Below are 18,056 nucleotides of genomic sequence, written 5' to 3'. Positions count from 1 at the left end.
TGATACGATCTACTGGAAAAACTGAGGCTGGATGCATTTGCGATGTAGGGAGGGGGGACTGTGCAGATGCGTTGCTGGTACCATGCCACATGGTCTGAAGCCATCAGATTACACCAGATGCTGCTAAGTGGGGATGAGAAAAAGATTCCCCTGAGCCATCCTTCCTCTGCCCTCTTCTCTCTAGGAATCCTGTGACTGGGCTAAATGTGCTCCAGTTTAATTTTTTTTTTCTGGTTTTTGAGTCTTCATGAGAAGAATAGTCTTGAGAAGTCTGTTTCAAATACTATCACAATTCTGAAGAGTTATTCAGACAAAAAAACAAAAGAGAGTAGCCAGGAAGTGAATAAATATTGTATATCCACAAAATGTTTAGGAGACAAATTTTGAACATGTTTCTAAAAGGGAAATGCAACTGTGCTGTTCTGCAGTTGTGACATTTGAGCCATAAAAGCTAAGATAGGTCCATTTTCTCAGTTTCTTGGAGTCTATTTTTTTCCCGAAGAAAAATCTAAAACCACTTCTTTCCATGGGACTTTTTAAAATCTCTTAATATACACTTCCATTATAAATCAGATGTGGGCCACCATTGCTTAGGTTGTCTGTCATTTCCTGCAACAAGAATAGAAAACACTAATTAAAATTGCAATTATTTTATTGTGTTTGAAATTTAGTTAGTTAAGGTTGTAATAAAAATTTAACAAACTCTGAATTTCAAACATTCAGAAAAACTTTACATTTTTATTTGGCTTGATAAATCTCACTGTAAAAAAAAAAAGAAATCACACTCCTTCCTACATAAATTGAGTACATTTGAAAGCTGATAGACTTATTGATACTGATTGAGTTGGACATTACTCTCAGACCACATATACAGCATTGATGGCATCCGTGCAAGTTTTGTGATGTTGTCCTTTGAAAGTGCGTCAACTCAAGCTTGTGTGGTAGTCTACAAAGGAACGAGATGGTAATTAAGTTTTCGTTTCCATTCAAACCTTTTCCTGCACTGACATGCTACAAACAGATGCCATTCAATGCTAGCTGGGATAGACATTAGGGAAGTAGGTCTAGATCCAAACAGGATGTAAGGGTTATGACTGCTTGCCTTTGGATGGGACTGATTTTGGTTTTCCCTTAATATGTCAGACTACAATTTTTAGCAGTTCAGCAATTGCTACTCAAGTGGCAGATGAGTCATCCTGGAGTAAGCTGACCTGATCATGAGTCAGAATCCTAAAGCACCTAAACCAAGATTTGTTTGGAGTTAGATTTTCTAATTCTCAAATTGCAATACAAACATTACCTCCTTAGCAGCTGCCTAAGCCTGGATATGGCTACATTCATTAAGCACCGCTCTGGTCTTCAAGGCTGCAAAATCATACGGAGTTTATGCTCAGAACTGCATTATCCTGAGCAGTCCTTGGCCTATTTCATACCAAATTGAGTCAAGATGCAGACATGAATTGATCTGCCTCTTATGTCCAACGACAGATCCCAGGGAACATCCAACTATGCCCAGAGGAATGGACACACATAAACATGCAGTTTGGGCTATTCTATTTAAAATTCAGGTAGATGAGGTAGAGGTGCCACTGTTGGGCTAGTTCTAAAATATTTGCATGATAACCAGAAGCTTTTCTTTTCATGGAAAAATTAACTTTTCCTCTTCCACCTCCTAGGTACAGTAGGAGAAAATATGGAAGAAAAGGGATTTGGTTTTCCTGCTTCTTGTGAAAGTTTCTATGATGAAAGTAAAGCAAGATTCATCAGGCTAAACAGAGAGAGAGAGAAAGAGAAAGAAAGAGCCTATATAACATAGTAGCTGAGACTCTTGGTAAAGAGAAAATTATGGGACCTGGTCTTCATTCCTAGACTGAATCTTTCTCTCTCTTCTTTTAATCCACAATATTTGATTTCTATATAATTTGGGAGGCAGAGACCAGAACTCAAAGTTTCACATAAAGTAGAAGCACTGGTGTCTCCCGTCTCAGGTATTAGCAGCTACATTTTGAAGTAGCTCGCAAGACTTACATGTTGCCTTCACAGTTTTTGAAAGAAGGGGTGTGCTATTCCTCTCTACAAAGTAAACTTGGGGCCATCAAACCAAGTAGATTTGCCAGTTAATACTCCTGAATCAAGTGTAAGTTTCAGAGAAAAGACGCTGTGCAAACTTGGCTAATTTTGAGCATTTTCTACCACCCAACTCTCCATTTGGCAGGTGATGGTGTTGGATGTTTTTGTATGGTGCCGTATTCTGCTCATACACTGGAGACGAACATGCACCCCTAACACTGAACTCAGGATCCCGGTCTGGGGGCTGCCTTCTCTGAAACAAGGCACTATGTTTGCCTGTTTGTAGGTGCCTAATCGCTTGGTTGGATCTATGCTGAAGATACTGGTCAGCTGGGAAAAGGACCAAGAATGCCAAAGCCATTTAATATTAACTATCAGTCAGCCACAGTTTGATAGTAATCTATCCGAAGACTACTCATGAGCAAGTGTAAGTTTCCTTTTGTCAGGCTTTATCACTTGAATCCTCTGCAGACAACAGCTATTGGAATATCATCATTTCAGAAAATACTGAAAATAATTTCTTTTCCCCAGTATTTCTATTTTCAAAAATAAAAGTATTAATAAATTAAAAAACATTGCTGAATTCAAGAAACGAAGGAGCACACAGATTAGAAGCAAAGTGAGGCAATGGTGGCAACATCCAAATAGGAGCATTTGGATGTCTATAACTAGGGTGAATATTTTAAATACTCAACTTACTTCCAGACTGCAGCGTTCACCATGTAGGATTATGTCACCACCTGGAAGCACCATTCCTGACTCAGAGTGACATCACAGCATCAGCCAACTTTGATTAGCTGAAACTATGACTTCCTCTTAGAGGTGGCACTTCCTGAAGTGACATAACAACATGGTAGCTCCCTAGTGTTCAGCGTACCTTGGAGGTAACTCTGGTGTCGGGGGAACCACCGGGCAGCTGGGCAGGTCGGTTATTTCAATACCCCTCAATCTCTAATATAAATATAACAATTATACAATAAATATAGCACAAACAAATGCACATGCAGTACATGTCTATATTACTGTATATCAGTATAAATATACAAAATAGTCTTATATATAAAACACTTTAAAGCTATTTTCTAAATCAGGTCGTAATTTAAGCTTTTAAGTAGTCTTCATTATTTTTTAGGGGCTTGCCTTGAGCTAATATACTCAAACCTGCCACCAGCAGGCTGTCCACAGACTGTAGGTCTAAGAAGTCCCAGATCAGACCATCTACACATGCATACTTGACTCTACAACACACATGCAGGGAATCCACCATCGGTAGGGTGCATCCCACATTCACTGAGCATGTGCAATAGAGTTGTTCTGCACAAGCATCATGGCCCTTCACCCAAGATAAGTGGGCGCCTGACAGTCCTCACTGATAAGTGTCTAAAAACTCAGTAGATCAACAGGCCAGGGAAGGAGGCAGTGAACTGTCACTGTACATGGTCATCTTCAGCCCAAATTGGTAGGGCTGGCAGGTGCTTCTATTTTGAAAGGGTTTTCTTCCCAGGATATTTATTTTTTTTTTATATACTTTTCTCTTTTTCTCTCAAATGGGCTTCATCTTTGTCCTTCTTGAGGCAAGAGCCTCTTTGAAAGGCAGGACCTAGCCTACCATCTGCAAGACCATGGTCATACTTGCCTACACAGCTCATCAGAATTCTGCTTCATTTTAAAATGAGAGGGAGAAATGTATCTCTTCTCGTGATTTTGTCACCCTGTTTTATTTTACTGTTGTAACCTTTGCTATTTAACTTTTTAAAACATGTTTCAAATATCTTCTAAGGTGAACTCAGTCTGTATTTCCACTCGGAGTCTCATCTCAGTTAAGAAAGTGAAGAATAGTGACAAGTCATTTTTACTTAATGCTTTACTTAATTTACAATTAACTGCTATATTGTGTTTTGTCAGGGAATCTGAAAACGTTCTACAGTCTCAATGAATTAATCCTCACTCCACTGTTCAGAGGTCTCAGCAGATATGATACAGACTGTAGAGCTTAATGGTAATGCAAACTTGCACGTGGAGGTTTAGATGGGCGGTCCACTTGACTTTTGTTCCCTTCTCTACTCATTTTCTCAAATGAAAGGCATTGGATATGAAGTCCAAATGTAAAGCACAGGGTGTCAGTGAACATTTTACTCCTCAAATATTAATCAGATCTGTAAATCCAAGGAGCTGATTTCAAGAATTCTGTTCAGTTAATTCTTTTGGCCCTATGTTCTCAACTTTGGCAGCTTAAGTTTCAGAACCTAAACATAGACCTAGACACCTTGGGAAACTTCCTTTTAAGAGAGAAAGGCAATAAATGCTCACTGCTGCTGCAGATCCGACCAGTTTCATTTAGGTGTCTAAATATGCCCTTAGGTGCGCAGGTTTAGTCATCTAGTTTCGTGAACTGTGGCTTTTGTGTTTAAATAACCTACTTTATAAGCTGAGTACTTGGGAGAGGAAGAAATTGATTAAATCCTGGAAGCATGCAATGATGTGGTTACAGAAAGCATTCTGTGCTTTTTCACAGTACGATACATGATAATCCATATTAATAAGGCTTCCAATTATTTATGAAGTGCTATATTTAGCAGCTAAGCCCTTGAATAGCTATACAATGGAATTATGTTGAAAATGGATGTACTTCATTGAAATGGATGTACTGCAAATACACAGTACCTAAAAATAGCTCCATATAATGCAATGTAATAAAGCTTACACAGAATGGCAGCGTTTCATTTCCCAGAAGCTCTTTCTCATATAAAACTGAAAACTGAATACATCTCTTGCCAATTGTAAGCATTAACACATACAGTAGCATTTTAGGAGAAGCAGAACAAATAAGGGAGGACACACAACTCACTTTTTCTGCCATTTCATGGGAGTGATGCAATGAGTGTTCTCTTTCTGAGAACATTCGCCTTTGTTCATAGCTGGCTAGCCGACAAGTGAGCCATGAAGAAAGGGTGCAACCACCAATTCCAATGCATGCAAGAGACATGGAGGCAAGATGCAAAGAATAGAGAGCAGATGACTTCTTTGTCAGAGCACGAAGAAATTGAAAATTTAAGATTCCTCCGATTAGTCCACAGATGCAACAGGCAGAAAAAAGTATCATCTGTCAGGAAAGACAAGAGAGGTTATGTCACAGTAACATTTTTCAGAGACAGATTCATTCATATAAAAAATGAGACTAACCATTATTCAGTGCTTCGATAGCATCATGGACTGCAAAACACTGCACAGACATTTTTAACTCCCTCAGCTCCCACAGAGCTCCAAGGGAGTACAGTACCTTCTAGCGTACAAGACTTAAGATTGATGTTGCATGTAAGATAAAGCTGGGTAGGATGAGTTGCTCATGTTAAAAGCTAGTCAATGGAAGGACTACTAGGACACAAATCTTCTGATTTCCAGCGTCTCATTCAAAACAGTAGCATGACAGAATGTGTCATAATTTTCTGTTGTGCAGTTTCTCACCACTCCTCAGGAGTGAACACCTAATGTATTTGCAGCGAATCTCTCTTGCTTTGTGTGCCATCTGACTCTGCCTCCTGTTTAATTCTGATTTGTTCAGTCAGACAGCAGTTTGGAGGCTTTCTACAGCTGTTATGGGGACTTCAAAAGCGTTCAAGGTTAATGTGCTGGACAAAGAAGCAAGAAAAACAACAGAGACATCTGTGATGCAGCTCTATAGAAGGTCAGTGTGGTGACTATGTGTTTGTTTGTTTGCTTGTTTTTAACTTGGTTAAAATATTTCTGGGAGCTTTAGAAGGATGTGAAACAGGCTGCAATTAATGAGACATGTTTAAAGACCTCCTATCACTTTAATCACAAAAATGCCACCCTGGTTCAGGATGTCCTTGAGCCACAAATGACTCAAGGGCAAAAGACCTTATTATGGAGACACCACTAAATTATTGCCTTATTCACTCCCTTTGATACTGCTAGCCCGTCAGATGTTCATCTAGATGGGCCTTTGATGTTACTCAGTATGGCTTTGTATATGTACTTATCTACTGTGGCAGGAACAATTTATGGAGCTTTACAGACCACTTCTGTAGACAACTAGGATGAGAATTTCATCAGAAATGTGGCATTCAGGCTGTATGCTGCAGTCCACCGGGAAGTGACTATGCCATGAGACCACCAGAACAGACAGCTTTTAGAAACTGGTTATTGTCCACATGCTTTAAGAAATGAGACTGTCATTGTAACAGGGTTTAGGATAACTCATTGATATTAAAAAATAATCTGAGAGATCTTGATTCCCTTTACACTTACGCTGGTTTTACGTGACTCCCATCTGAATATGGCAGAATAATCAAGCTGACAGAAAATTAAGCCAGACATTATCACTTACAATAGGATCATGTCTTTACATAACGTTCTGCTGTGACTTGTGTAGTAATAACACCATTTTGCTGCAGTCAGAAAAATTACTGTACTTGTAATTCTTAGAAGAGACAGAAAACATATGCTGTCACTTTAAAACTGGCTTATTCATGATTCTGATTGCAAAAAGAAGTTATAAAAAAAGTGAACAGCTATGATATGTAGAATCAAACTTGGTCCTTGAGGTGGCAGCCCAGTCATGCCACACTTTACAGAAATGGGTTATTGAAGGAGAGAAGTTACAATCCAGTAAAGTTATTGCGGAACTTTTTATTGACTTGACATAAGTTTGTGTCAACAGGTTTTCCATCCATATTTATCTAGATGGGATTAAATAGGGATGTGTGGCTTAAATAGGCATGACCTAAATAGGCCATTTCAGAACTGCCTTGTTTTGCTTGATTAACGCAAAGTACTGATTGCTTTTTTGGACTGTTGACTTGTAATTTTTACTGACTTCTTATCAGAAAGCCCCCAGTAAGGAGTTCATGTTAGATAAGTATGCTTTTCAAATACTTATGTGTTATATATGCAGTGGAAAAACTTACCACAAGTCCAGATTTTTTTTTGGCGCACAATATTCCACATATGCCACAAAGCAGAAACTGCAAAGAAAAAAAAAAACAACTGATTATTTCATCATTTAAGGTCTCAAATTTAAATCCTGCTGTGTTGCTGTAGTGGTGACCACAACAGCAGGTCAGGCAATGGTTACAGTTGCGGTCAGCATTTTTATCACAAACCTTATATTTCAGGAAGTTACAACTCAACCATAAACACGCTTATCCGAGAAGAAGAAACTGGAATGAGGAGTCAGACTGAGGATGATTACTCATAAAAAAAGAAATATTCTACTTTTGCTTGGTAAACAAAACATGAAAAAAAACCCAATGTTGCAAGCAAAAGATGCCTTTTTACTCTTTTTTTTCCCTCAGAAAAGTTTAGCAAGGTAGTAGTCAGTGATCCAAATAATTTACTTTCAAGCATACCTGGTACTTAGTGTCTTGATCCTACCATGTGAACGACTGAGGGATCATACATGGATTGTTGTCCTCAAGAACTCTGGGCAAGAATTCAATTCAGTCCCCTCTGTGGATGCAGGTGTAAATACGAGTAGAACTTTTGGTGTGGCTACACTGAACACATAGGAAAATCTGTTTTAGACTCTAGATAGCCCACTTTGTAAGAGGGAGCATGAAGGTGTCTGTATATTTTCATGTTGTTCCCTTTCACAGACTGGTCTGCTAATTGTCACATCAAGTATTAGGCAAAAACTGATTAAGAAAAAACAGAAACATGCCCTACCAGCTGATACAAATAGGTGTTAATGCTTTCTAGTGACCTACATCAAAGACCAATTATGTTCTCTGATGTCACTTTTTCCTCCTACAAAAAAGTTTAATGAAGGAAACAATGAACAGTCCCTGAGGAAGCAGTCGTGGTAAGAACTACAGCAGTTGTATGAAAGCATTAAGGCCTTCTCCAGGTGTTTGTAATACTGTCAAAAGATTTCTCTGGTACCTCATAAACTTTTATTAAGAAACCTGTGCTACTTATTTTTGGTAAAGCTAACCCTGCACCCCTATTGGGAAGTAATTTCATAGTTTTAAACCTGGATTTTTCCACATTCTTTTTGCACTGAGATGGTATTTCTAGAAAAAGGTTCTGCTTGACCTTGATTTAGGATTAAATCACAGAACAGACCTGGCTGTTACATAAGAAGTGGAAAAAAAAAAAAAAAAGGAATTCCTATACAGCATTCAGTGCCTGTGTAATCTATTGCATGTACATCTCATTTACCCTCCAAAATTTTGCAGCTTCAGTATCTCAGTTGATGAGGTGCTGTAACACATAGTTTATATCCCTCCGAGTAGTTCATGCATATAGTTGAGCATAAGCCTTGAGATATATTTTTACTCTGAGACAGGCCCATTGAATCGGTTCCCAAGATGAATATGGTTAAATTTTGCATATTGTTTACCTCTACACTAAGCATGGGCTGTGGACTTAATACCAATCTGTTTATGGAGAGGTCTGGGCCATGTAGAGCATGGTGCTGAATGGCTCAGGACATACCAGGACATACAACTGCTTATTGCTACTAGAGCTCACTCATTGGAATAACAACCGAAAAACCAATGGGTAGGGCTCCCTCTGTCTTGTTCCCAGAGGCAGAGGACGTTTCAGCTCAAAACTATCACATCTACCTTGTAAGTTTTCACTCAGGCTTTCTGTGAAGCTTTGGAGTTTCACTCCCAATCCTGTCATTGCAGATTGCCTTCAGCTGAAGACATGCTTCAGATTTTCACACGTAGTGTTTTTTATTTCTCAAGATTAATGCAGAAACCTCAAAAAAATTTTGTTGAAGACATCACCGTAATTAAGTTCTATTCAGTCAGACTTGATAAAGCAGATTAATAATATAATTTCTCTCTGTAGGACTGAATAGGATTAAAAGGAAAATTTTCTATAAAGAACAATTTATAAATTCTGGAAAGCTTACAGAAAGGATCTGGAAGATATCATCAAAGATAGTTTCCACTTGTAACAAGTCTATGATAACTGTTTAAAAAGCTACTGTTTTGATAATTTACCTTAAAAGCTGAAAGAATATGTCACCTATTTTTTCAAGAATGCTCCAATTCTGCTCCTGTTAGAGTCAATGGATTTTTTATTATTGATTTCAATCAGAGAAGACTTTCTATTTCCATTGTGCAGTCTTTGCTAACCAGCAGAAAATGTAATGAACAAGTTGTATTAGCCTTGCATATGACCAAAGGAGCAACAAGAAAACTACAGATTCACACAGAATTAGAACCTACCACTTTGGGCAGTTCTCTTATTCTTTACTCTTCTCCAAGGACAGGACACGCACCCTTCCAAACCACCTGTATGTAGTGCCATATACATATATATTACCTAAGGTATTTCCCAGTTGAAATCCAAAGAATAGTGAATGAGCAACTCTGAAAGCCCTGAGGTAGTGGCTTCTCAAAAACAAGGGGTGACTACTGTATTCCATAGTTGTTAAAGTATCTGAGGGACTACCTGGTTATACATACAAATGGGGAGATGAGAGGCTGGGGAACAGCCCCATGGAAAGAGAGCTAGGGGTCTGGCTTGATGGCAAATTGAGTCAGCAGTGCACCCTGGCAGCCGAAAGGGCTGACTGTATCCTGGGGTGCTTCAAGCACAGCATAGCCAGCTGGTCGAGGGAGGTGGTTGCCCCACTCTACACTGTGCTGATGCGGCCTCAGCTCAAGCACTGTGTGCAGTTTGGGGTGCCTCAATATAAGAAGGACATCAAACTCTTACAGTGGGTCCAGAGGAGGGTGACCAAGATGGTGAAAGGACTTAGGAGGAGCAGGTGAGGTCACTTGGCTTGTTCAGCTTGAAGAAGAGAAGGCTGAGGGGTGACCTCATCACAGTCTACAACTGCCTCAAGGCGGGCAGCAGAAAGGGAAGTGCTGATCTCCTCTCTGGTGACCAGTGACAGGACACGAGGGAATGGAATGAAGCTGCATCAGGGGAAGTTCAGGCTAGACATTAGGAAAAGGTTCTTCACTGAGAGGGTGGTCAGTCACTGGAACAGGCTCCCCAGGACATGACACCAAGCCTGTCACAGTTCAAGAAGTGCCTGGATGATGCTCTTAGTGGTATGGTTTAGTTTTAGGTAGTTCTGAAAAGAGCAGGGAGTTGGACTCAATGATCCTTATGGGTCTCTTCCAACTTGAGATATTCAATGATTCTATGATAGTACTTTATTGTGTCAGGGTCTGTATGGATACTCTGTATTATTATCTCTTTCTGCACATCTACAATATTTATATATATACACAGAAGGAATAAGGTGTTCTGTAGCTAAAGAACTCAGCAGAGAACTCAGAGGAGTTGGGTATTCCTGGTTCTTCCTCATTCTTCCATGTGAGCTCGGGAAGGTCATGCCGAAGTTTATAATGTGTATGGCTAGAGACCAGCAAGTTGTGAAACTGAATGCATTAGTGTGCCTGAACATGTTAAAAACCTTGAAATAAAAGCATTTGGGCAGTAGCAAAGATTAATATTATTTGGGGGTTGTTAGATGACAGTATATTACATTCACAGAGAAAAGGGTTGCCCTAAAACCAGTGTGGTTATTCACTTATGACAGCAGGTTTTTGTTATCAAAAACAGTGGATGAATTTGAGCCACAGTGTCAGGCAATTAAACCTCATGCAAAGCTTTGAAAATGTTAAGCCAAGTTTACCCCTCTCTTCTGAGGCTGTAGAGGAGTCTGATTCCCTGGAAGCAGTAGAAACCTGCTTTAGAGAGAATATTAGTGATACCCAGGGCACAGCGACACTGCTCGTGCAGAGTTGTCTTAATCAGGCTTCTCAATGTAAAGACCTCTAGAAAGATTAGGAAGTCAGTGGGACATTACATGATTGACTCCAATCATTGCTTTTTGATAGAACAGCTAACAAAAACAGCTATATAGAACAGCTATAGGGACTCGGGAATTCTTTTGTTGATGCTATAGTAATGTCCTGTAAAATTTTTCATGTCGCAGTGTTGTAGTCAGCAGTAGTGAAAAGTGGATGGGCGAAACTATAGTAGCTCTTTGTACCAGAAAAAGAATGTGAGTATGAATCAGACTCAAAAGGAATTTTCTATGTTTGTTCCTGTTTGTCTTTTAATTTTGAACTCTTCTATTTTGTAATGCTGCCAACTGGAATACAGCCACCAGGAGCTTGGCTGTCTTGCCACTCCCTGTGTCTTCTTGGTTATCCTGAAGGACTTCATCTTCATGTCAATATGTGATACCATTTGAACTTGACTTATAGCTGTTGAGCTATTCTGGACTAGAGTTTACCAATGACTAATTAATACTGTCATGTTGAGGACTTGCTCCTTTCTACGTGATCATTGATTATCCTCAACCAACCTCTTGGACTCTTTAAATGTAGTTACATTTTCTAACCATGTCAAACCTGAAGTAAGTTAAGGCAAACACATGCTGAAAATAAGTAAATCAAAGTGGAAAAGAAATATATCACTGAAGATAAGCTCCTTATAAAGAATGATCAATCGTTGAAGTGTTCACAAGTCATGCCGAGAATATGGCTAAAACATTTTGTGAAGGATAAGCTAAATTAATAAGCCCTCCAAAATGCCCTGGGAGCCAGAGAGGGACTTTCATCTGGGACATGAAGCAGATGTTTCCCTGTTGGACTTTTTTTTTAATTACTTTTCATCAGAAAAATCATAAAAGGCTAAAAGATCCAAAATCTCATTTAAAAACCTACATAGACCACTATTTGCAACCAATTCCCATTACTTCTGGGGTTACTTTTGGTTGCAGACTTATTCATACCTCCTATGATACATGATATTTCATGTCAAGAGGAGGCAAGGATTGAATGTATCGTACGATAATCGATGGGGGCAGAACCCACTCTTGGGTAGTGGGTAGTGGGTAAAATAGTCCGAAGAAAGATACTACAAAGCACAAAAGGTACTTAGAGACTCAGTGGGCTGTGGGTGCCTCAGTTTCCCTTTCAGTAAAGATTTGCCAGGGACCTAGCAGAGTCAGAGTCCCTCTGATAGCACCAGAGTGATTGCAAGGAGATGCAGGAGTGTCTAACTGTCCATGGAGTTTTTGCCATTCACACTGCAGCTGTGCCTGCTTATGTTCAATATGCTTGTTTGAAAATCTCTCTTTTGGTCTGTTAACTTTGGAATAATGAACTAAAGACCTCCCAGAAAATGAGAATGTTTATTTTGAGCCTGCTTTAATTTACTTTATATTAAATATGGGCTTGAAACAAAACCTCGGATCCAAACACCCAGAAATTTCGGTAAGGAGGCTGAAATCTCAATTTAGATTCAAGTTCTGTGGTTTGGATCCATCTCTATTTCATATTTTCTGGAACAAAAGACTTGGCCTAATTCACTTTCTCCTGGAAAAAAATGGGGCTTTCTTACTGGTAGTCTGAAAAAAAAAAAGATTCAGTTTTAGTTATATTTGCAGAGAGCCAAAGATTTGTTGGTTTCCATCATGCAGAAGAAAAAGAACTATTTTTATTTTATGTATTGAACCTAAGAAACCTTTCTTCTGTTTTGAGACAGCAAAAGCAATGGTGAGTATAATTCCCTTGAGAAAATGAAAACTGTTTATGGAAATATTTCTGGAGAGAGGCTGAAGAAAATAGTAGAGCAAACCTGTTGAATATAAGGACTGCTTGATCCCTAGTTAGTGTTCATGACAAAGAAGCCCAAACTACATGCACTGTGTGAAAGCTCTCTGGTGTTCTGGGTCATCCATACATATCTGATGAAACAGAGGAAGGGAAATTACTCCAAAATTAAATATAACACAGTGGAAATGCAAGAATATCATACCTATTCAAATAATTCTCCACTTGGAAGAATAAACCATCAAGACAGAATCAACAACTTCACTTCTATCTAATCTTGTCAGGTGGTAAACCAGAAAACCTGTGTTTTACATTAGAAATGTATAAACATGTGACTTCCATGAGAAGACCCAGGAATTTGAAATTAGTAATATCTTGAAATGACCATTCTGTTTAATAATCTTTTTGCTTTGACTATATCCAAACGAGAAAAAAGCTGAAAACCCTAATGAACGAACTGAGCAGAGAAGGTATCTCCAGTTATAACTCTTCTTTGAAGCAGTATTTCAGAAGAAGAATTAAGTTTTCTTAGTGCAGGCATAAAGGGCACAGAATCCACTCATGAAAACAAAGACATCAAACTAGAGAAAAATTACAACGGGAAAAAAGAACAAGCCTGGGTAGTATGTTTGCCTGTTCCCTCCATAAAGAAACACAATGATCCTTGCAAAAGGGGGATGGAAACTTCTAATGATGTTGTTGTTGTCCCATGCAGGAGGTTGAGGGGACAGGAATGTCGAGCCGGCTGCAAGTCATCCAGATCCAGAACCAGAAGCAACAGCATTGCCACAGCCCAACCCTGGGTCCCACCAAATCAGCGATGCTGAGAGGGGGGCTCTGCTGAGGTGAGATATATCAGCTCAGGTGGTGCTACAATTCCCACCGATTTGCCAGATACAAGCCAGATTCAGGCAGTTTAAATTCCATTCCAGTCCCTGTGTTTAAGCAGAACCCTTTCATCTGGTTCTAGGCCTGCAGAGATGCAGGAAATGTTTTTTAGAAACACTCAAGGAACTTTAGAAATGTGTCACTAGACCTGAATGTCTACCTGCCATCAGGGATTCAAAAAAACTCTGGTCATCTGGAAAAATACTCAAATTCTCAGCACAAAATAATAATATTTATTTACTTGTTTAGGGCCTATCAGAATAACAAACAGTAAATAATGTGTTTTGTTGCTTTTTTATATCAAATATTTAGTTTAGAGTATGACTGCTTTAGTCTCAAATAGTAATAAATAGTAATAAATTAAAGATTATTCCCTGCAGGTGAACTACTGTCCTATCTCAGCAAAACATTTAAGCATATGCTTAAGCCAGTCTATATTCAACAGATCCTTTTGCATACAAGCCAGGCACTGCAAGTCTATCCCCTTGGATAAACTGTCTTCCAGATTGGTTTATGCTTCTGGAGTGTCTGAATGATAAAAAAAAAACTACTGAAAGACTTCTCAACCGGCATGGATTGTCCTGGTTCCATGCAAGGCAAGAAGCTCCTGCACTTGGTACATCCTCCCTTGTCTATAGGTACAGAACACTCTCCAGCTTCCACTGAGCTCACTGACAGTGCTGTGATTCATTTCTTCAGGAGCAGGAGCCAGCCAGAAATATGGTCAGTTTGATGAAAATGCAATGCACATGTTAAAATAAAGTAGGATCACGTCTGCATGCTAAACAATAATGTGATTTTTTTAGTGTTCTTTTGAAAAAAAAAAAAAGTTTCACTGTTCTTTCCAAAGGAAACTTGGCAGCAGTAAAAACTAGATGCAAAATTTAATGTTCTAAAATTTTAGGCCACCAACATTGATTTAACAATCTAAAATGATGTTCTTGCTCTGGGAGAGTTCCATACTGACTGAACCTTTTTCTTTTTCTTCAAATCCTGGACAAAAAAAAAGTCATTGAAATAAAATATTTTGAGTGCCAACTTGGAGCAAATATCCATAGCCAAACTATAAATGCAGATTTTTAATGGGCAGCAGACTTCCACTGTGCTAAACTCACAAATCATGGAAACAATAACTCTGCCCCTACAGACAGACAGACAGACTGACCAACATCCAGAGAATGCATATCTTGATCAAATACATTCAGATATTTGTCTTCATAAGGGAAGAAACTACTACTCTTGAGGGGGATAGCCATAGGTGAATCACCAGGTACCTCTCTTGCATATGAAGATAGATGGCATATTTGGCTAAAGTTGTGGCTCATAGTGATAGTGATGCAACCACTGTGTTCTGAATATAGATAGGAAAGTATGTGATCATTCAAAAAATATCTGTGAATACTTTTTGAAATATTATCTCCTGATTTTTTTTGTTTGTGCAAAAGCCTTTGTTATGGGTGCTGTCATTCTTTCAGTGTTAGTGGTTCAGCACGCTCATTGGTTGGATCATTTCTATAGTACGTCGCATAACTGAATTGCAATGGTGGATTTCAGAAATATACCTCAGTTTCTGGAAAAAGGAAATCTGGTAGACACTGAGTACAGCCTGTGGAGTAGATTTTACCAATGCAATCACAACAAACAGGAAGAAAATCCAGAAATCAGTAATACGTTCACCTTTGGTTTTATGGGACTGTATTTTCCTTTTTTTTTTTTCAATACAGCAGCTGTGGCCTATTTTTAAAAGAACAGATTGGATATGGTATAAAATAAATTGGATAGTCATCCCCACATGCTCCAGATAATTTGAGAAGTCAGTCACACCTTCAGTTGTTTTCTTCTGGCTACTTTTTAACCACTCTTACTGTCTTAATCAAACTCAACTCCAATAAGAACAAATTTAGAAACTGTTTTCCCATTTCCATGCATTTTTGATGTAGACATTGTCTGGGCTTTCCATTTCTTCACTCTTGTCTACTCCACTTTCCCTGGCTTGCTTATGCATAATGCAGGGCATGCTGTGATCAGAGTACTTCAGCCCATGCTTAACTTCACTTGTATCTCTAATCCTATGGGTGGGATTCACATGCTTAAACTTAGGTCTGTTAGTAAATTATCTGGCTGAATGGAGACAGTGAACAATAAGAACAACTCTTTTAAGAAGAAAGCTAACATGCGCCAAATGCAAAGTATCATGTAGGAGTTAGAATGTGCATGATTTTAAGATGCCCAAATTTTAGGAATTCAGGTCAAGGTTTCCATGGTGATGCTATCTTCATCTACTTCCTTATGAACTTGGGCCTCTGCTGAGTTCCACCCACATGAGTAAAGGATAGAACAGGGTCAAAGGTTTTCAGTATATTTCCAGTTAAATTACAACAGGAAACATGACACTGCTCAACTTAACTCCAGTGGTTTGCATCCTAACATGTCAAAGTATTAGTTTTCCCCTTTAATGCCCCTTTCTTTTCCTTATTGTTCATTTCTCAAAGCAAAACCGTGGTCCAAGAGTGTGAATCGGAAAAAAATAACATATTTTATGCAAGACATATACTTTAATACAAGTAACATGAGCTCAGTGTAAGATCCAGTGAGCAGAAAGGTAGTTTATGCCATTTCTGCAGCAGGACAGTTCTGAGGATTGTACAAACAAACCTTTCTCCAGCTGTTTTAGTTTGGACCTAGTTGCCCATGGCCCTAAGCATCCCTGGAGAATGGTAGACTTCTGGCCACTTTCTTGTCTGTCTCACCTGCTAGTCTTCTACTCAGAAGAACACAACCTAACAGAAAATGTGAACTGCTGAAGTGGTACAAAGAGGGTGCCATAATGGTGACATGGTGACCAAAGATTTTTAGTTCAAGGCAAAGTAAGCAAGCCTTTATAACCATGTCACCCCTCTCTGTGTACTGCTGTGATTTCTCATTTCTGCTACTACATGAAACATAAGCTGCTTCCTTCAACTTTACAGTTTCTTTGTGGCCTCTCTCTGCCTACCCAACCTGCAGTTGTTTGCTCAGGTCTAGCAGTTGATGTCTGCCTCTGTTGGCTCTAGCTGTGGGTATTCTTTACCCACTTGTTACATTTTCAAACAAGTCCTTTTGGATTTCCTTCTGTGCCTCTGCACTCACATATGGGGAGAACGTCCTATAAACATCTGCAAAATCACTTCATTGTCCTCTGTCTTATTCCTCTCTAAAACTCTACCTACGAACAGCTTGAAATCAGCCAGACTGCTGGTGTGTTAATGCAACCACCTGTTATACAAATCAATTTTGGTTTGTTGTTTCTTTATACTCCCTTACAGCCTTTTATCCTACATCTGTCTCTAGCTTTGGTTGTAAGGTCCTTGGAGCCAACATCTAATGCAATAGGATCTTAATCTATGGCTAGTACAAACTCTGGGGGAACAGAAACCAGAAAAATGAATGAGGCAGTTGTGCAGGAAATGTGCATTGTCATGAAATGATATCAGCTGTGATAGCATTGTCACAAAATGCAATCACTGCATAAAATACTGATCTCACTGACTGGTCAAAACTCTTTGACTTCAGTGAAACCCAGGATATTGCCCCTCCATCATTAAATCTTCAGACGGGTGCATGTTTTTGAGTAATCTTTCTTCTTCATCAACAATGACCAGAAACCTTCCTCTTTGAAGTGGTTTTGATAATATCATTACCTGTTGGCCACTGTCTTGTCTTATCTGGTCTTCATTCTCATTTCTCACCCACCTCTTCTGCAGTGCAGAATTATGTGTGTGCTTATACACTGCCAAAAATATTTATGACTGTTGTCAATAATTAATAATTATTGACAGTGAGAATATTGCATGAAGCGCTTTGTCAGAATGAATCTATAAATTACAAGAGGTTATGCTGATGAATAACCAAGAGTGTTTTGCGTTTATCATCTTATCTCCAGCAAAGCAAACAATCCTTTTAGAAATCCTGCTGTACAATCCAAGCTGGCCAAAACCAGCTATGGAGTTCAAAAATGCCCACTCATGTTTAGACTGAATATTCAATATTTCCTACTCTTTGTTTCATAAATACAAATAACCTTTTGGAGGAAAATTCTTCCTAGAAACATGCATATCTCAAACTGAAAAAAAATAAGAAATGTTTCTGAGAAGTGAGAAATGCTCTCTGATATGAACATGCTGCTTCTGTTAACCCATTATTGGTGTTTGATTATTTTTGTTTATTTTACAAGAAGCTCAGGGTGCCCAGATCGTGAGAACATATCTTTCCTTTTCCTCCCCATTTCCTCTTTCTCTTTTTCCTCCAAAAGCTCAGAACTCAGCTGACATACCCTCAACGTTATTTTACACCTTTTGACAGTCTTGTCGTAAGGGACAGGGCTGTTCTTTTTTAAAAGCAAAACTCACAGTCAATTTAAAGATCATAAGCTATGGCCCATGTTCCACTCGAGGCATCGGGCTTTCCCAGGTGTGAGAATGGGTTCACAGAAAGTTCAATTGTTCACAGCAAAATTGAAAAATGAAAAGGAGCAAGAATGATGGGGTCTTCCCCCCGCCTCCC

The 18,056-nt window shown here is 39.0% G+C and overlaps 1 protein-coding gene across 1 annotated transcript in view; it reads right to left on the bottom strand.

Annotated features, from left to right (window-relative positions):
* Positions 1-546: 546 nt before the first annotated feature.
* TMEM196 (transmembrane protein 196) overlaps positions 547-18,056 on the bottom strand; it is a 17,881-nt gene continuing 371 nt past the window's right edge. Inside the window, exons 2-4 of the mRNA XM_009638685.2 lie at positions 6,999-7,055; positions 4,919-5,173; positions 547-609 (exon numbers count right to left, since the gene is read on the bottom strand). Coding sequence (XP_009636980.1) covers positions 547-609; positions 4,919-5,173; positions 6,999-7,055 — 375 coding nt within the window. The remainder of the gene's footprint in view (positions 610-4,918; positions 5,174-6,998; positions 7,056-18,056) is intronic.

The sequence above is a fragment of the Egretta garzetta genome, unplaced genomic scaffold (assembly GCF_000687185.1).
Source record: "Egretta garzetta isolate BGI_Z169 unplaced genomic scaffold, ASM68718v1 scaffold94, whole genome shotgun sequence".
NCBI lineage: Eukaryota > Metazoa > Chordata > Aves > Pelecaniformes > Ardeidae > Egretta > Egretta garzetta.
Note: the sequence above shows the minus strand (reverse complement) of the source record. Positions and strands in the feature narration are given on the sequence as shown.